Raw genomic sequence first — 21,664 nt, forward strand, 5'->3', positions numbered from 1 at the left:
ATACATGTCATCAGGGGATTTATTCAGAATTATCCATCTGGTGATATAAGATCTTATTTAGGAGGTGTAATGGTAAATTTTGAGCTAAAATGACCATAAATTGGGCCACTGTGAAACATTCTAGGGACATTGAGGAAACTTTGGCATGTTAGAAGGTGTTGGAGGAGCATGGAGAAATAACTTGTCATAAATTTATTTATACTGGCATTTATCAGAACTGTCGGATTACCAGTCCTGTGCTGAATGTAAGAATGGTGTAGTTACACACCAATCTTGCATTTATACCAGGAGTGTTGTATTCCACCAAATCATAGTGGTTCGGATCCCACTTTAAACTGTAGGTCCAGTCCCAATTAGCCTTTCTGTGCATAAAATCGACTTAAAACACAAAATTCAATCTTAGTATTTTGCACATAGTTCTTAGTGTGTGTGTGTGTGCAGTGGTGGTGATTAGGTGGGCGTGGGAGACAGTTGCCCCCCTCCCCCATACACACACAAACTTTTACAACATTTTGTCCCCACACTATGGGCTCTTAATGCTAATCCTTGTCTACCAGTTTTGCTCCTTCAGATTTGACATCCAATCGTCCATACTGTGGTGTGTTTGTGTGTATATAGGCAATAGTCATTAAATGTGTGGGTTTCTCCTTAAAACAGTAGTCCTTTTTAAGTTTTAGAAACTCCAGTAATGTAAATACAGAGGTTGTTTCCGATCTATGGTGACGATTTCAAACTGCACCTACCATAAGAGAAACCATGTCGCCACCATCGAGAGTGCTCTATTTGGTGTCCCTGCATCTTGGCAATTGCACGACAGCGAAGTTTCCACTGTAGGAGACTGGCACGAAGTGTAGTCATGTCCAGCCTCAATCACTCCTCCTGACAGGCTTTCCATAGCCCTTCAATGGTGTAGGGTCTCCTTTGAGACAAGGCTCGTTTCAGTAGGCTGAAGGTGCAAAAGTCCATCGGTGAGGCATCAAAACTTTCCTTACATTCAGTGAACCATCTTTGAAAGTCCCTTGCACCTGTCGATCGATAAAAAATTTGCACGTGGCTTGTGACAGTCAAGATAAACATATGCCTCGTCCAATGTAACAACCAACTTGCACTTTTCACCTGACAGGTGCCGCTCATAAAGCTTCCGACAGTTGGTGCGACGTTTCTGGATGTGTTTTTGCAAGAGCTTATGAACACGCCCCTTGGGTCGCTTTTCCAAACGAAAATCGCGGTGAATGATGGTGTGCACTGTCTTCAGTGATGTTTGTAGCCGGTTCGCAATACTTCTGTGTGGCTGAATTCTCCCTGGTGACCAGCACCCCGACTTCCTGAATTGTAGCTGGTGTGCGGCTAGTGGCAGGCTGGGGGTTGGCCTGTTTCTTCCCCACAGGAATCATCTAATACCTCTCCTTACATGCCCCTTTCAAAACCCGTGATATGCCATTTTTGGACACAGTGAATCCACGCTCCTTGCACAGTTTTATAATGGCACTATAACTGTAGTTTACCTCGGAAAGTGCAGTTATGTAACCCTCCCAATATGCACTGATTTTCGGCGGCAATCTTCCCGATATGCACTGACCACACCTGTCACGCACAGTCAATGGTCCAAGGTGCCCACATGACTAGCAGCTTCGTTCTCTTCCACCTTGGTGGTGCTGCACAAGATGTTCAATTTCGTCACCATAGATTGGAAACAACCTCTGAAATATTATGACACTTGAAAATAATATTTCAATATTATATTGAATATCAATTTAAGAAATTACATATTTACAAATATGAAATTTTCTTGCTTTATTTCCCACTGAATGTATTTCAACAATGCATGAGTGAATATTCCAAAAACAATAAGTAAGCTTCAATTATAAAATTAAAATATAAAGTAATTAAGCATCGACATGAAATTTAAAATAATGCAATGATTAAAATCACACATACTTCCAAAGTTCGGAGCCAAATTAAACAGTGGTAGGGACGTGCAAGCTACACGACTTGGCCCTGAAAGAAATAAAGCATTATCAAACTAACAAACATTGAGAAACAGTAAGGATTATACTGTGCAAAATGATTTTGCTTTGCTTTGAGGAAGTAATCCATAGCAATATTCAGGTGCATAAAAATCCATTGAAATTTAACTGTGTTTATACACAAATGATGAAATTAAATTAACATGTCTTGAAAATTTATCTGTAAAATACCACAAAAAGTGCAGAAATGATTTAATGCGAGATTAGCCAAAAGAGAAAGTTGTTGGTGGTGTAGATTTTCTTGTTACAATCTCCTTGCATTAAAAATAATTACTCTTTTTTTTATCCAGAAGTAACAAATACTTTCAATATTATCGAGTTTTTCTTGCAATAAGCTTGTTCAGTACATATTGTCCGTCTCTCAATATCCAGAGATGTTGTCAATGATTGAAATGATGATGCTAGATGCACTAAAAATACTTACTTGACGAACCAGTTTACAGTTCAGAATCTAATGGAAATATCTGCTTACAATCTGGCTATCATTTATGGAGATATTAATCCATGGCATCTCCCTTTGCCCATGAATTCATACCCTGGTTCTTTCTACCTAGGTACTAAGATTAAAATTTAATCCGAGTGCAATAGATGATATCGAAAATCCCCCCCCCCCCCCGGTACATCTGATTATCTCTGGATTCAAAGGTTCATCCTTGCCATAGAGGAATTTATTCCCACATCATAAAAATATAATAGGAGTAACATTTTTCACAAATATTTTCATCAGATTTTCAAGTGTAAACTTGTCCATGAATCTAATTTGCTAGTCTTATTAGTGCAATCACTGGCATCACACTGTAGAATGGGCCCAGATAATTATCAAGAATTACTTAAACAATATGTTAAGTTCTTGTTATTATTGTCTAAAAAAACACAATATGTTACTAAACATCCTTTTACATTGGTTCTTGAAAACAGCTATTCATAGGATGATAAAACATATGTTCAGTCGAGTCGAGTCAATGGTGGAACAAAGAATGCTTGACAAATGTACTTGTGTGAAGAAACTGATGTTAATGTTTTTACTAACAATTATTATTATCATTACTGATATTGTGCATTTTTTAACTTTCGAAAAACTGAACAGACTTCCTTGCACTTGAATCCTGCAATGCATGGCTTCCCCCAACCAAAGAAAAACTTTAATTTTTACATCAAATCTAATGATATATTTTGTACAGTCACAGACACTGCTACATCGTAACAACCCTATTGACTATCAAAAGAGCCCGGGACTGTGCATATATATACACACACTATATATTTTTTCATAAAATATTAAAAAAAATGCTTGTAAGCCCACTTCAGGCACAGAAAAGCTATTCGAAATTGGACCTACAGTTTAAAGTGGGATCCGAACCAATATGTGCATCCATCAGGTATAGAACTGCGGACCCCTTGATTACAAGGTGATGATGTTACCACTATGCCATTGGGGAGGCTTTATTAAAAAAAATTGAAGTGCATGTGCTTATATTTTCCATTATCCTATCTTCGTTGTGTATTGTTTCAATGTTCTGCCTTATGTTTCATTATTTTAATTATTAACGATTATAGTATAAGTTTCAGGACACTAAAAAAAAAGTTAATTTAAATCAGTGAATTTAAATAACACTTTTTGATAATAACCAATAATGTGGAGATGAACTTCATATCGAAGATAAAAATCTCAACTCTATTGATAAAAGATGACCTCCTTATTAAGAATCAAAGTAGAATGCATCTAAGAACAAAAATCACAGTGCCAAAATTTAAGCTGTGAAATGGCACCCAGCGAACAGATGGACAAGAAATAAGGACAACACAAAACCAAACAGAGGATTATGCGACTGTGGATTCAGGTGCCAGAACCTCATTAGCCTGCAAGAGTGGGAAGTAAGAGTAAATCACGGGAATAATGGGTACAGTCTAGCAACGATGTGCATCAACGGCGAAACTAGGAGAGTCTATACCAAGGGGTAGACAGCGTGGACCATGAAATATACATAGACAATATACGGGGTGGCTCAAAAAGTCACTTAACACCCTCGGTACAAGGCCACTGCAGCGTGCAACATGGAAATGGTGATGACGAATCGTTGCCAGGCCAAGGGGGAACCACATTGACGCCACCCGCACAGTCAGCGGCCATATTGCTGTCCGCCATCTTGAATTCAACTTTAGAATTTTAAATGGGAAGGGGGTGATATGATATATCAAATCAGGCTAGAATTTCACGAGAAATGCAATGGTGAAGGTTTTCTTGATGTATCTTTAACCAGTAAAAAGGTAAAAAAAAGGTAAAGTGTTCCCCTGTGCATAGCACCACGCCATGAAGGCGTATAGGGGGTGTGGGGGTAACGCCTCACACTTTCTTGATCCGGTCGTGAGTGGGGGTGATGTGATCAGCATCACGCCCCTGACCGCCTTTACCCCCCAGGGTTTCCCCCAGGTACCCATGTTATTCGACGCTGGGTAGGCGCCGGGGCCGCTTCCACCGTTAGAAAAGTTCCCGGATTTGAACCGGCCGGGGATCGAACCCGGGACCTTGAGCATGGTAGTCAGACGCGTTACCGACTGAGCCACCGCGGCCACATAAAAATATAATAGGAGTAACATTTTTCACAAATATTTTCATCAGATTTTCAAGTGTAAACTTGTCCATGAATCTAATTTGCTAGTCTTATTAGTGCAATCACTGGCATCACACTGTAGAATGGGCCCAGATAATTATCAAGAATTACTTAAACAATATGTTAAGAAGTTATGACTGAATTCTTGTACCAATTTGCTCCTTTTCGAGGTGTTACAAAAATGCCTTAAAATTTGTTTAGCGGATCGGTAATGCATCAAGATCAAAGTGACGTCTAGGGAGAGAAGTTCGCATGCCATTGCACAAGATTTTAATCGGATACATCCACGAAGAGCTGCGCATTATGAATGGTTGTCGCAAACAATTACAGTGTGATGCTTCCATTAAATGAAAAGTCCTTCACAGTGACAAGGCTAATGTTTATGTTTATAAGGAAGTTCAAAGATAACGATTGGTCATCACCATTTCCATGTTGCGCGCTGCAGTGGCCTTGTACCGGGGGTGTTAAGTGACTTTTTGAGCCACCCTGAATGTAAAAATTATCGCGACCAGCATCCTGTTGAACAGTGGGCATTGTAGAAGTGGCATAGAATTATCCTTCAGTTGCTGGGTGTCCATTCAAGGACCACTGACCAAATAAATAAATTTTAAAAAAAATGTACCTAACACATTCATTTTCACAGTCCCAGAGAGGGGCAGCAGAGAAGAGGGAGACAATGTAGCAACAGTTTCAGTTGTCAACTGTAACACGCACTGTGATTTTGGCACGAAGGGGTAAGGCTGTATGACTGTGGCGCACTGTTTATGTAACTAATAAAAACAAGTAAAATTTTCATATAAGTTTACCAAGATTCTTACAGGAGGCTGTTGCAGTTTTTGCTGTCGCTGCATTTCCCTCTCCTTCTGCAGCCACAGTTCGTACTTCACCCGTCTCCTCATTATGGCTTTCTGCATCGGCAATTCCTTTTTTATTTCCAACACAAGGGCGTAGAATGGAGTCTGCTCCTGGCGAGTCATCTTAAGCCACCGATCGGCCGCCAACAGGCACAGCTCCTTCGGCGAGTCATATTGCAGATTCTGAGGTCAATTATACATAATAAGAAACTCGAAACATTTTAACATACAGTACTGACATTGCAAATGGCAAACACTACGAATCAACATGAACTTCCCCTCCCCACAATGTTTTCTTACTTGTTATCCATAGAGGGTTGTTCAAAATTACCTTTTAAATGGCTTACATTTTTTGTATAAATTTCTTATTCAATCATGAATAATTATTTTATGTTTGCCTTCACATGTCACTGCATAAGGTTATAAGTAATAATTGAATTATATGTTTTAAGATTGTTTCTACTTCAAGTATTTATTAATTTCAAGAAGTTTTTTTTATTTCTGAGAACATGCATTTTTTATATTGGTAGGGGGGTGCATATGGGTATGGCTGGGGAGCAAGAGGGAGACAATTTGAGACTTTCATGAAAATGCATCCTCAATGAGATATAAACATCAGCCTATCAGCTTTTTGCTGTGGGTCAAACCCTATTTTTCCAGGTTATTTTTCCTTTTTTCTTTTCTTGATGTTCAGTTTATATAAAATAATTGCATTTAAGAACCAACAAATTGTTATATTACAAAACTATTTCTGAATGAAAATTACATTAGAATAAATAATCACTTACCTTTCTGAGTCCAGCCAAGAAGAAGAGAAATGCCTTGCTGTAGCGAAACTTCCTCTGAAAATGAATGTATGTTCCATTAGTAACTTACAACATATTTGCTACAGCAGGTCTATGGTTATTTGTGAAGCAGCGTTAGCAGTGCTTTCTGTCAAAGACTTGAAGATATGTAGTCACACATGGCCCACATTTGTTTGAAAAACATATGAATGCATGCATAGACACACCCACAAAATTCTTGACGCAATGGTCAGCTGCTAGAAAAGCATTTTGAATGCCAGTGTACGGACAAAAATTGGAGTGATGTAGTTATAATGACCTATTGTCTTCAAGTTAATTAAAGAAGGGGGGGTTCTGACCCTAATAAGATCATTTCCGTATAACCATTATGAATGTGGAAAGGAATATATTTAAATATGGAGCAATCTCTAAAAATGCTGGAAAAAAATAATTATTTTGACATTTTCCCTCTTAAGGTTTAACACAGTCACTTGTTTCTGTACCAAGAACTATTGGACAGCAATTGCCTTGTGGCTTGGTGCATTGCCATGCTGTAGGAACCAATCACCGGATGCAACCAGCTCTGGTCTCTTGTCACAGTCTCTTTAACAAGCACTCCCAAAATGGCTCTATACACAGTTGCAGTCACAATTTGACCTTCAGGAATAAATTCCTTGTGTACCACCCCCATCCATTCAAAGAAGACATTGTCTTCACATGTGACTTCTAGAGACAAAGTTATTTGGTTTTAGAGAATTTTGACCAATCCATGCTGAGGACTGCAGTTTCATGGCTGGATCATAAGCATGAAACAATAATTTGTCACAGGTTACCTTCTTCTTGAGAAAGTCTGGGTCCCCTATCGGCCAGTTCTATCTACGACATGATGCAACCCAATTTTTCCATTGTTCGACAGTAAGTGCATGTGGCACTAATCGTGCACAAACTTTTCTTTTCTTCAGATCCTGAACCACAATATTATGCACGGTGTCTTTGTGCATACCAAGGTCCATAGCAATCAACCTCAGTGACACTGCACAGTTTTCATTCCGTTTTTATCCAACCTTTTCAACATTATCATCAGTTCAGTTCAACTGATGGAGGGATTATCCACTACATCTTCCCAACCATCACGGAAAAGATGATGTGAAAACAAAACATTGGCCCGAGAAACTGCTTCATTGCCGAAAGCAATTTTAAGCATTTCAACAGTTTATGAAGGGGCTTTAGAGAGTTTTACACACAACTTAATCACCACTCTTTGTGCTGTTTTCAAATCCATGATGAGGAAACTATAAAAAAAATACATATTACTGTATATAAAACAGTAATTTTGTGAACTTGGTCCCTTACATTAAAAGAGGAACATAAATTAAGAGTATTTGCAAGTAACCTTAGAAAAAAATATTTGGACCTTAAAGGAATGATGAGACAGGTGAGTGGAGAAGGTTACATAATTTAGAACTGCATTATATGCATTCCATGTCCAGATATTATTATAATAATGAAATCAAGAAGACAGGTGGGCAGGGCAGGTAGCACGAATGGGAGACGAAATAAGAGTTTACAGGATTCTTGTTGGGAAACCTAATGGTAAGAGACCTGTAGGAAGGCTAAGACAAAGATGGAGGATAACGTTGAGATGGACCTAAAAGAAGTTGGTAAGGATAAAAAAAAGATTGGATTGATCTTGCCCATGATAGGGACAGATGCAAGGCGTGTGTTGCTGCAGCCATAAACCTTTGGGTTTAAGAAGACTATAGAGTTAGTTAGTTAGTAACATAATAGTAGTAAAAAAGGTAAAGTAAAGTGCTCCCCTGTGCATAGCACCACGCCATGAAGGCGTATAGGGGGTGTGGGGGTAACGCCCCACACTTTCTTGATCCGGTCGTGAGTGGGGGTGATGTGATCAGCATCATGCCCCTGACCGCCTTTACCCCCCAGGGTTTCCCCCAGGTACCCATGTTATTCGACGCTGGGTAGGCGCCGGGGCCGCTTCCACCGTTAGAAAAGTTCCCGGATTTGAACCGGCCGGGGATCGAACCCGGGACCTTGAGCATGGTAGTCAGACGCGTTACCGACTGAGCCACCGCGGCCACATAATAGTAGTAGTTGTTGCTTTTCGTACCTGCTATTGACTGAAACCACTTTAAGCACTTTGGTGATTATGTCTATGTGATGTATGTATGCCTATTACATGTGTAATATTATTTCAGTACTGTGGAAGAATACCAAATTCTATACACTATTTCTCCTTGAAGTGATTGTTTTCGCATTTATGGAATAAATACTGGCATTTACAAATAATTTTTGACAACACTTTAGAAATTTTAAACAGCCACTCAAAATTTTCCGACTTTTCAGAATTCGGATATCAGAAAATGATTTCCTAAAATGGGAGTGTGGAGAGGGAGATTTTCATCCAAATCAAAGTACCAAAATTTTGGGATCCCACAAATGCTAGTGATTTATAAAAACTTGAAATGTATAGTTGAAAACTGAATTAGCTTTTACTTATTTTGCCCGAGAGTTAGTATATTCTTCAACATAATAGTCCAAATATTTGAGTGGTTTAATGTCTAAAAAAATATTTTTCACGGAGTGCGGTCAGCCAGTGGCATGCTGACCAATCGAGCAAGAGGGCAATTACCCCTGGGCTCCACCTCAGGAAAAAAAAAGTGCAATATGAACCAGGCATTGGTGTAATTGTGAGTTGACAACCATGCTGTGGACTTCCACACTGATTCTCTACCACACTATTTCTCTTTTAGATGTGGTTCATTTTAAAACTGCTATAGCCGTCCCCCAACTGTCTATCTATCGATCCTTAGAAACAACTGAGCCAAAGTCTTTTCTGCACAAGTATCAAGTGTAAGTGTTGCAAAAGACTTAATTTGTTGACCTGCAATGTTTTGAATCTATCCATGAATCTTTATAAAATTTTGCATATATGCCTTTTTCGATCAAACTCGTACCAATATTAAATTGTAAGATTAAAATAATAAGGTGCCAAATAAATACCTTAGGTGGCATTTCTCTTATTTTGCAATGGTTAATTTCGAGATTTATAGAAATAAACTTTCACAAAACAGTTGCTATACTGCGAAACTAACAATATATAATGACAAGTTTTATTTAATAAGGTTTGTGCATAGGTTGTAGAAGTGTGTTGATTGGTCGCTTCAAAGACATCACTCTTTATCATACTTATGACATAAATAACTTTATCATTGATTAAAATATTCTAATACCAAACAATTAAAAAAAAATCCATGTATAGATATAATTTAAATTTGAAATAACAGTTTTTGTATATCGTGTTTGAATATTACACATTAAATTAAAAATTAATTCATCTATTGCACCAGCTTCAACACAATGAACCTAAAGATGGGCATGGGGTAAGATAACCAATATGCCAATACAAGATTCAGTAGGCTGTTCATGAGGCATATACTCTTGGAAACAAAGATACACAGATATTGGCTGATGGGGCTTCATTTGAGAACATATTTGGCGAGATGTTACATGCAACATAAAAGAATGAAAGCATTTTGGAAAGAACATTGAATGTAATAAAATGGTTCTCACTATATTATTTGTTCTGCTCAAAAACCCTATTACTGCCATAGTACATCCAGATTGAGACTCGCAGATGAATTACCTATTGTGAATGATAAAATTATGCATCAGTGGCATGGTGTAACATTCTTGAAACTGTTTTATTGATTAGTACTGCTATCCTAGTAATAACCCATCACTGAGTAGTGCCTGCCCAGCAAATTCAACTACTGGAACCAGTTTAAAAATAATGAATGAAATAATATTCAGTTTGCCTGTGAAATTCTTGTAGACAATTTTACCATCAAGTTTTCAGTTACACAATTTCAATCATTTTCAATTGATAATGGAATCCCCGGAGATGAAGACATTGCAGAAAAATTAAACATAGTATTAAAAACTCTGCTTACATGGCAGGTTAGTGTCACACACTGCAGCATGGCCCTGGCTAACAGAAAGCAATAACTGCTATGTTGTATCTGGCTGGAGCTGCAAGTGTTACATGTACGAGGCGTATTCGGAAAGTAAGTACCGAAAGGGTGTAAAAAATAAAGTAAAATGGTTTTGTATCTATTTTTATTTGCATTGCATTCTACAGACCCTAAACTACTTTTCTACGTAGTTTCCACCATTGTTCAAGCATTTGTCGTAGCGTGGCACTAGTTTTTGTATCCCATCATCAGAGAATGTTCCCGCCTGTGACGAAAGACATCCATGCACTGCTGCTTCGACGTAGTCATCCTCGTTGAAACGCTGACCAGCAAGAAACTTCTTCTTCAGATGAAGAAAGAGATGGTAGTCACTTGGTGCCAAGTCAGGGCTGTTGGCGGATGAACAAATTGTTCCCAGCCGAATAACGTGATGACATTTTGAGTTTGTTGGGCCGTATGCGGACAAGCATTGTCGTGAAGCAACACAATGCCTTCACTAAGCATTCCGCATCTTTTGTTTCAGGCATCTTTGTTCGTGGTCTGTCCTCTAGGCAAAAATTCAACCATTCTTGCATTGAGAAAACAAATCACAGACCGGACTTCACAGTCGGCAGGCTGATTGCTTTTCTTAAACATTTCAAACCTTCAGAAAACTACAAAGAAAAGCATGACCTGCTCCCACGCGTGCCTGTGGCTAACTAATGGATGAAGGACGTTAGCGAGAACTTACACGGTCGCGACTGCATAGCTACAGCGGCAATATTTGCAAACAGCACTTACTTTACGAATACGCCTCGCCTCGTATCTTACCACAGCATCTCTTGGCATTATTATCCACTTCACAGTTGATTTGAAAAAAACAAAACAAAAAAAAACATTTACTTTATTTTTAAAAAAAACATGGTTAAACCCAGATAAAAAGGGATGAAATCTGTGAGAAAAATTTAACCCTTTTTTACAATCTATTAACACAAAAAAGATTTGTTAAACATATTGTTTTATCCATCTGCCACAAATAAACCTTTTTCAATGTTATTGGACACAGTGGCGTACGCAAGGGGGGGGGGTTACGGGGTTTAAACCCCCCCCTTGAGCTTGTGAAATATTATGAAAAAGACTGTGGAAAAAACTTAAATGGCCAATGTTTCACAGTCAAAGATCTGGGGCAATAATATTACTATTACTACTTCTACTACTACTACTACCAATAATAATAATAATAATATAATAATGCTTTGAATTATTATTTCCATGCGGCATGGAGAAAAGGACAGCATTCCAAACACACGCGTCTTTCAGAGTGATGCCTTGAAAATAACCACGAGTTTATGAGGTTAGGTTAGGGTAACTATGATTTAAAAGAGAAAAAGTTGTTTTGTATCTCAGTTGCAACAATGTTCAACACACTGGCGTACGCAGGATTTTTTTTCGGGAGGTGCTGGAATAGTAAATGTGAATAGCAAATGGCTTCGATTTGGAGAGCAGGATGCATAATAAAATATTTCGTATTTTTGGAGCTTTCCAGTCTATTAAAATTGTATTCAAAGACAAAAATGGTAATCGGGATTCACTTTAAAAGAGGTTTCGCATTTACACATTTTGACTTTTTAAAGTTCTTAACGGATTTTTATTTGAAAATTCTGATTTTATCAAAATTTCGGTAAGGGCTGGAACACCATCGGCCATCCCTCTACGTACGCCAGTGTTCAACGAACATGTATTTTTTTTGTGTGTGTGAACAATGAGAATTAACTAAATAAAGTTATTGGTAAGTTGTAAGAGGCTAATGTATAAACAAAGGCTAGCCGGAGAAGAATACAGTCACCAGTTCGCTTTCCCTTTGTATTGTTTACCGCAGCTCGTTTGAATGTCTCTCTTTAAAATGTCTCACCTTCTTGACTAGACAATTATTAAAACGACAATAAGCTTAACTATTGTAAAATGTTTTGTTGGTAAGAACAGCGAGATAATCCAGATGTGAATTATGAGGGGAAAAATCCGGAAAAATTCCAACCAATTTCGGGAATCGAATCCGGATCTCCCGAGTGATTGTCACTTGTCAGACGCTCTACCGACCAGATCACCGCAGCTCCTTGGATGAGTTCCATACTTTGATTATTTCAATTTATTTTAATATATTTTCTTGTATTTATGGATCTCTTCACCCTTGAAATATCTCACCTCGTTGACCAGACAATTATATCGTAACAAAGAAACAAAAAAAAATGCTCCCTGGATTTGATAAAAATCGGATGACTAGAAAGTAATTTCGTTCTATTGTTTTCATAAATACTATATTTATGTAGATCTCTACTACTTAATAGTAGTATTATTAGTATTAATTCAGCTAATTAATTAATTATAAGTATTATTAATTAATTGTGATTATTATTATTTAATTGAAGAATAATAAAACAATAGTAATGTGAATTTGGAAAAAAGTTTTAGAAATAACACCCCCCTTGATGAAATCCTGCGTACGCTACTGATTGGACATGCAAAAAGTTAAAAATGAGTCCATTGGCAATTCACCAAAAATGCACATAGGCATTTTGTAGACAGTTTTTAATCTGCAGTAATGAAAATATTGAGGACATAATTTAAACAAGGAATCATTAATACAAAATGAAAAACACATGGTTAACTGTTTATGAATATATTTTTCAACAGATAACGTAAAAACATAATCCACACACTATTTCCAAGATACAAAATTCAATGTAGGTATACAATCAGATTAGCACCAGATTAGTACTTGTATATTTCAAAATGCTTACCTGACACTGCATATTTCACACATTCCCTAAAAACAAAAATATCACGTATTGAAGTAAAAAGAAAAAAATATGAACAATATAATTCTCTATTTGGAAAATGAATTATTTTTAGTTTTCTTATCTTTCCCAAGTACAATCACTGTAGTTATTGTTTATAACCTGACAACTATTCTTGCAATAGCCTTCTTGATTCTTACAAACATAGATTCACGAAATATCATGAAATTTGAGCTGTACCAATGTCACTTTCAACAGATGCCAATACTTTCACCAATTTCCACTGATATTAATGCCGATATTTGAAACTGTAACAATCAAATTTTGTCCTGCACATCTCAAAATATTAATACGCACGTAGTGCATTTGAACTCTACCATATTAATCTAGCAGATTTTTACTTCAAAATATACATAACTTCACATGTGAAATAACCACAAGATTAAAATAGATCTTACTTTATAAGTAGAGGCACATATTTTTGGTAAATAAAAAAGCAAAATTTCGGTATAAAAACTGAGTCAATTTCGGGTTCAAAAGCGGTAAATAAAATGAAATATCGGTGTTATAGCGGTGAAAAATTGGATGAAAAGTGGTATATAAAAAGACATTTTGGTTTTAAAATTGTGAATATAATCCTAAATTTGATTTAAAAACTACACTGATTCCACAGAATTAACATTTCACTTCTAATAGCACATTTATGTAGTTATAAGAGTATTAAGTTTATTTCTGTGTAAAGGAGTCCATTTTTGCTTCTCCAATATTAACAGCAGAATTAAACAATTTTCCGGGAATTGCATAACTGTCAGGATAATTCAGACCTCAGAAGGTGTCCCGTCGGTGAATAAACCCTGAATTTCATGTTTAAGAGTTAATTTCGCTTTTTGCAGTTCATTTCGCATTATTTCGTGACAAAACATGGTCACAAAATGCATCTCGAACCTTTCAAAAACATGAAAAATTAACACTACAATGTGTTGTTTCAAATTTCGTTTTTTCGTCAAAAATGAAATATGCATGCCTCTATTTATAAGTAAATACTTTAAAAAAAATTCTGATGTGGAATACATGTAAATCATGAATTTTGCATAACTTCCAGGAACTTTCAACTCCATAAAAATGTTGCGTGCCATTGGGCACACTTTGTAGGGTACCTAAATTTCGAAAAATATATTTGCCATTTGAATTGACATTTTTTTTATATAGATATCACTGATATTAGGCAATTGGTATCAGCTCTAGTCCTAGATGAAACCATTACTTAGAGAACAACCTTTTATCAAATAAAACCAACCAATACAACAAAACAAATTAAAAAAATACAAGAGTTCATTACTTAACTTATATTACAGTATCTTGACACTTTTATTCTACAAATGTAAGCATAACAATTAAAACTATATTTTGTAGCTTAAGACAATAAGGTAACCTAATACCAAAAAAAAAAGGGCATGTAAAACAAAATATTAAGATCTAAAATGCTTTTCATGTATTATGTTCTCCATGATCACATTTTAGTCTTCTAGAATTATATACAGACACAATACTATGAAACTGAAAACCCCATATTTCCACAGAAACAGCTTTCATTTGTTCTTTTACGACTAAAAAATATAAAATCTATACAAACGCACAGAAAAAGTGTTCATTTCCGCACTATGTACAGGTACTTCTTAAAATAAGAAAACAGAAATCCTTTACATTATTATTTCCAAATCACACAGAGGTACAATTCCTACAGGAATGACCATGTTGGCACTGGAATGGTTACCAGGTAAGAAATTATGGCTGTCAAGACTGGTTTTGGTGACTAGACCATGCTATAATTGCAATTTGCTTCTCTCTTCGATGCTTATTAACAATGATTCAGAGTGAACATTTGGTCATGGGAATATAATCTGTGAATTTGGCAAAAGAAAACTCTATTTGTCTGTGGTTTTTAAGTGTGCGAGTTTCATTTTGTTTGTTGAAGATAAAAGTGGCGTAAGGAACAGATAATTTAGGAATCTACCCATAGCAATGAGATTCTTGATCAGATGTGATTACCTGATAATGCCAGTGTTTTGAATATTTATTTGAACAATAATTTTTTTTTTTTTTGCAAATCTCATATATGAATACATATCAGAGTTCATTAAAAAGTGTGTTCAGTTCACCTTGATTACCATTTTTTTCAAGCAAATTTCTAGCCCCTCTTTTTTCTCAAACTTTTCATTTTGGCAACTGTAAGCAAAGCAGCAGCAGTAGCTATTTCATGACAGGGGTTCCCAAACTTTTTTGTTTCACGGCACTCTTAGTGTTTCAAGATTTTTTCGTGGCACCCAAGTCTGTGTAGGCCTATCTAACACTTGCAAAGCTTAGTTAGTGAGGTTAGGTTGCTTGCTTGAAGTTAAAAAAACAAACTCATTTTTCAAATTTAGAAACATTTCCCATGTAAAAAATACTAAATAAGCACATATTATTTCGTGAATATATTGTAACATTTGTGGTGCCCCTGTAAGCTAGCCACTGTGGCCCAGGGTGTCACGGCGCACACTTTGGGAACCACTCCTATGTTGTTCTCCTCAAGTTGCTCATCCACCTTTTTAGCTTGTCTTCTCTGCAGAATGCTTTGTGGTAACAAAAAAGGATGGTACAAGTACAAAAGCAAAAACTAGCAGGTGAGATACACCACCGCTTATTCAAGTTTCAAGCAGTGAACCTAGTAGGAAATCTAGCCTTGTGTGATTCAGTCTTTAATACAGATGGTGAATAAGTTACCTAGCAGTCCTATAGTTCTGAAATGTGGGTGCTTATGAACAATCTGGGCATACCATCAACATGGGAGGATCACTTGAACACTGCAACTGAGACGTGGAATATTTTTTATAGGAAGGGGGGTAGTATAATATATCCACACATATTAGAACTTCACCAGAAATACAATCTGCAATTAGTTTTAGCCTAGGTGTAATGGTTGCAAATATGCTTTGCATTAACAACGGAAGAACACATGGAAATCCTCCTCTATCTGGAGAATAAAACTACTGAGTGGTCGCTGCAATTTAACCCTCACTACACTGATAAAGCATCAGTTTCCCAAAGAACAGAGGCAATGTTAATAGTCAGGTTCTGGGAAAACTGGAACTGTAGCTGGCAGTTGGACTTTAAGATGACGGCAATGTCCCAGGTATTTGTCATTCTCCAGATAGAGGAGGATTTCCATGTGTTCTTCCGTTGTTAATGCAAAGCATATTTGCAACCATTACACCTAGGCTAAAACTAATTGCAGATTGTATTTCTGGTGAAGTTCTAATATGTGTGGATATATTATACTACCCCCCTTCCTATAAAAAATATCCCTGGACTATGTTGGTATGCCGAACCAGACACATTTCAGAACTTTCTTTAATTTGCTTTCTTTTACATCGCTTTTTGTGCCACTTCTGGCAAATTTGCAAAGATGGGGATGAGTGATGATATGATGAAATTGATGAATGGACACTCACAAACATCCATGCTCAGGCCAGGATTCGAACCCGAGACCCCTGGCATCGTAGCATGATGTGCTAACCACTCTGCTGTGGGGGCCGGCACATTTCAGAACTACAGGACTGTGAGGGAGCTTTTCAGTATCTCCCTGTAGAAATTGCATTATATATTTATTGTTTTTCACTGCACATAGTTATGGTAAAAATACCATAAATGACTGTACTGTACATCTATCATGCAGTCACTTAACAGGAAAAAAATTCATTCTGTTTAGAAATATTGAAAAAAAAAAGTTATTCCATCCAAAACTTCTCACTCATAACGGTTGTTAATACCTCAAGTAACTGCACATTCGGACATCAAATAAATGCACTTATGTTGTCATACAATGTTAAGAAATACAAAAAAGATCCTTTCATTTTCAAAAATAGTCCTCTTGGCTGGAACCATATTTAGTATGCAAATCTTAACTTCTGGCTGTATCCAAGCTTATCTAGATTTGGCATACAAGCAAAGTTAATCATAGGAGGCGGTCCACACATGACCACAAAAGTGTCATCTCCAGGTGGGAACAAGTTATCTCTTATCATTTCTGCCGATACAAATCCAGAACCGTACTTCCAGCCTGAAAGAAAAAGTATGAATAAATCCACCATATAAAGATCTACCATTCACAAGATCAGAACAATTCCAGGATGTAAAATAAATTGTGGTATAATCATGAAAAGTAACAGTTTAATTATGTCTAGGTTTGCTATGCAAACTAAAATGACAAATTTCAGAAGAACTTCTCGTTTTCCAGTGATTGAGAAACACTGCCTCTTTGAAAGCTCTTTCACCACAAAATTTAGTTTTAGTTTTTTTATAATGAAACCTTTTCAAAATTATTAAAAATATTTTAGCTGTAAGTTCTCTCTGGGGGTCACCAGTAACAATACAATTTTCTTTCAGATTACAAAACACACATAAAATTGTTTCTCAAAATCATTCCATCCTATGGAGACATTAAACCCCAAGACTACTAGAAGGAAAGGTTGGGGTCAGACATGCCTCTTTTCGCGACTGGAGCGGGTGTGACGTCATCGGTGGACAAAACCCAGCTGAGTCTTTACCCAATACGGAAAGAAACATGGAAAGGCTGATAAGTTTTGTTCTTTTCGCTCCTTTTTTCTTGAATGTCTGGATTGTTGGGATGTAAAGTGTTGCAGTTTATGCCTTCAGTGAGGTGTTGCGACATGTCGTGATCTCCGATGAAAAAATAAAAACAGCCGGTGACAATATATAACTGAACACACTGCACCTAATGGGACTTGTTAGTGGATTGCGATACCAGTAGTCTCATTACACAACATCAGGTTACCACACACTTCAATTGGGTTACAATTATTAGAATAAAAAAAAATAATATTGTAATTTATAATAAAGACTCTCACGAGTATAGTAAAATATTTTTGGTATTGAATAGTTGAATCTCTGCCTCCTCCAAAAAATTTAATTCTCAATTACCACTCCAAAATTCCCACAACAGTCTAAGTGCAACAGTAATTAATACTCAAGACTTCGCTATCTGCCAGTCTAGTGCTCAATTTCCTTACTATAGAGTTGGAAACTTCCCCTACCAAGGGTAATTCCACATCAGAATTCACATGGAAATTTAAGGTTTAATATGTAATAGCTGGATATTGTGCACCTCAAATAGAAGATACCGTGTTGCCAAGAGACGACACTGGTATGTCTCGTCGTGTGAAAATTCCATCTCTTGTCGTGTCTAGTCTCGTTAACAACACTAATAATACATAGTAACTGTTATAATTCCCTTGATAATACACAATTTGCTATTTATATGGACTGGTTAAAGTTACAGTGGTGTAAGTCACTTTTTTTAAAAAAGGAAAGAGTCTAACTCACAGCACTCTGCTGATCAACACAACAGCTGTTTCTTTATCACTAGAACTTAAACTGTCATACGTTGCCAGTTGAATGAATCTCTGATTTACTTCATGTTTTCTGTTAACAGATTGACTCTATCTCGAACTGGTTTCTGTGTCTAAGTCTTTTTTTCACAAAGGGACTTACACCACTGTAACTTTAACACGTCCATATAAGAGTGATGCTTAAATGACAATGTAGTTCGACTTCTGTCCTCCATTGCTGTATTATTTATTCAGTTAAATTTTCATCACAATCTCCCCCCTCCCCCCCACAAAGTTAAGTGGATGCAACCAGCTTCCACAAACCTGCCTGTGGGCACACGTGTTCGACATCCCACTGATTATATATATATATATATATAAAGTGAGCCTCGACTTTCTTCAGTTCTATGTCCTAAGTTTTCGTTCAGTCAAAAGTTGTTTAAAGTGTTTGTGACATAATATACACGGAACTTCCTCACATTCCTCCCAGTGTAGTTCAAAGCTTCATAAGACTCAGAACTGTAATCTGAATAAGGAAAATTAATGAAGAAATAAATATCAATAGTCAAAGCAAAGTTACCAAATTGAAGAAGTTAATTGGAAACAGCTCCTAAAAGAGAGCAATAGATGAGGTTATTTTATTTTACATATTCAACTTATCCATAACTTTGGCTTTCTGCCTTTCTTTATTTAACAAAATGCATGACCAGGCATATTAACTTCAATTTTACATGAAACTTTAGGTTTCAGAGAGAAATGTGACGACCTAAAACCTACCGATGCAATACATGTGTTAATAGCTGTATAATCCAATTCTGAAGCCCTACATTATCTCGGATCCTAAGTGAATCTGTATATTCAGTCCCAGCTAGCTTCTGGGCATAATGACGGCTCTTTTTTGCTCATAATTTCTGCATTGATTCTGCTGCAAAACCGTGGAGCGGAGCGATCTGTTCGCCCGGTGAAAGTCACGCTTTCATCGAGGACCACATGATCAGGTATGGCCCCAGCCTTCTCCTTCTAATAGTCTTGATTAAACCCACATATCTCTTATATTGGAAATAATTAGAATTGCATTAACTGCTAGCCAGTGGGGGGTGGGGGGAGGAGACAATTATTTGTGAAAATGTATGATACGTTCAATCCTGTATTATTTATTTATTAAACATATTATTATATTTATTAATAATAACTTAATAATACTCAGCGGTGAACAATCAGACTCAGTGAAGTACACAGACTCCTCTCAGGTACAGGCATAATGTTAGGCAAAGACAATATTCACAGCACAGAGAAATAACATCACATTGCTGCAGTAGATAAACTAAAAGGTTTTATTCTTTATTTATGGCAATTATAATGCGAATATACTTGAGACGAAGGCGAATATTTTGCTTTGTCGATGAATTGACTCAACTAAAAATGAATAAACTCAATGTGTGGCTATCGGCATGCCTATGATCACATAGACCTAGCAACATTCAATATTCTTCTTCCACAACCTGTATGCCTTAACGACCACCACAAGTAAAAGAGCAAGAAACAGAGAGCTTACCTTCCGTGGGCCTGTCCACGGTATACCATAGCTTAAACTGATCTGTATGTTTTCCTTGCACCTCTTCCAATTCCTTCCTCAGCAATATATCGTCTTCACTTTGATTTGCAAACAGTAATGCAAGCTGAGTTTTATCAGTGGGGTCTCTTCTAATATGTCTGATAAGTTGAAGCATTGGTGTGATGCCAGTGCCACCTACAATTGAAAGTGAACTTAATACACAGATAATAAAAGAGATCCCGTTCAGATACCCACATGCAAGCCACACAAACTGCAACACAACAAATTCAAAATTTTGGATAGGACAGATTATCCGGTACTCTACTGGTATCTGCCAATATAGGCATATTGGAGTATTAATTTATCAATGACGATATATTTATTGATGAGGGAAACATAGGCAATGCAAATTCAACCCTCAATTCCTCAGTAAATGCAGTACGTTCACTGGATCGATAGCTTGATGCATTGCAAGCTTGATCCTGTTAGAGGTGGCAGCATCTTTCTTCCTTCCACAGAAAAATAAATCATCATTTGCAGGCTGTGCTATTTTCAAAAACAGTTTCTCAAAACCTACCTCCACAAGGTACTGTCTCCATATTTCAAACATGAAAGTGACTTTTCAAAAACACAATTAATTTGTTAAACCACAAAATAACAATAAAAAAAAACTGTACACAGCTGTAAACACATGGCTACCTTAAGAATGTTCATAAGTTATGTTATACCTTGCATTTGTGTTTCAGCATTAAGCTCAATAGCTGTAAATGTAATGTAAAATAAAAGCATGTACCTGCAATCATGGCAACTTTTTTAGCATCAACTATTTCAACAGGTGACTTCTTAGTAGCCCTAACAGAAAACTTCCCATGGCCCTCGTACATAAGGCGGCCTGATGGGCCTCGGACATCAATAGTTTCTCCTATCTTCAAACTTTCTAAGTACTGGCTCATCTTTCCACCCTCAGGGTATTTGGGATGCACATTTTTAAAATAGACCTGTAAATATAGCAACAATTGAAATTAGTAACTGTACAATTCATGAAAACATGATACATGATATAAAAGATTTATTTTGAGGGATATTTATGAAGTATTTGTATACTTCATAATTCTGCTACTGTTGGAGAAAAAAAAACAGCTTAAATGTTATCAACAACTACTTTAGCAAATAAACAGTGATCAAGAAGTGGTGATCTGCCAAAACCAACATATAAGATAAAATATACATAACTACAACAAAAATATATTTCACACTGCATGTTGTGAAAACAAATAAACAGTAATATGATAAATCCTCCCACCCATTATTTTTAATTTTATTTCCTCAGATATAGTCTACAGCACCTACATTATTCACAAAAGATGAAAAAATTTCTATGTATTGACATTTTCTCCACAGTTATATTTTACATCCTAATGATGGCACTTTGTAATACACAAACATATTCCAGCAAATAGAATAAAATACAATTTATAAAATTTCTTAAACACTAAATGCCTCATCACTACCTTCTAGATACAACAGGCAAAATTTAGCCATCTGATGTCTCCAGAAGAACTTAGAAAATTTCCTTGCATAATGACAATTCAAAACTGATTGCATTAAGAAATACGAGGGATGACTGAAATGTTTTGACTTGACCATGAAGGACAAGGTGAAACTTTGTATATATCAT

General features: G+C 36.6%; 1 protein-coding gene and 1 long non-coding RNA gene across 4 annotated transcripts in view; both read right to left on the bottom strand.

Moving 5' to 3' along the window:
* Positions 1–1,724: 1,724 nt before the first annotated feature.
* On the bottom strand, positions 1,725–9,387 carry LOC145989262 (uncharacterized). The gene is made up of 4 exons (XR_014441816.1): positions 9,300–9,387; positions 6,282–6,335; positions 5,458–5,676; positions 1,725–1,998 (listed from the first exon to the last, which is right to left on the bottom strand). It is a non-coding gene; the product is annotated as an uncharacterized LOC145989262 (long non-coding RNA).
* Positions 9,388–16,791: 7,404 nt separating this feature from the next.
* LOC145988606 (NADH-cytochrome b5 reductase 2) overlaps positions 16,792–21,664 on the bottom strand; it is a 31,538-nt gene continuing 26,665 nt past the window's right edge. For all 3 annotated transcript variants that reach the window (XM_083123603.1, XM_083123601.1, XM_083123602.1), the window contains 3 exons: positions 20,780–20,984; positions 19,987–20,181; positions 16,792–17,143 (listed from right to left, as the gene is read on the bottom strand). In XM_083123603.1, coding sequence (XP_082979729.1) covers positions 16,971–17,143; positions 19,987–20,181; positions 20,780–20,984 — 573 coding nt within the window. In that variant the 3' untranslated portion in view covers positions 16,792–16,970. The remainder of the gene's footprint in view (positions 17,144–19,986; positions 20,182–20,779; positions 20,985–21,664) is intronic.

This window comes from Lepisma saccharinum, chromosome 6, assembly GCF_977018435.1.
Source record: "Lepisma saccharinum chromosome 6, izLepSacc3.1, whole genome shotgun sequence".
Classification (NCBI taxonomy): Eukaryota; Metazoa; Arthropoda; class Insecta; order Zygentoma; family Lepismatidae; genus Lepisma; species Lepisma saccharinum.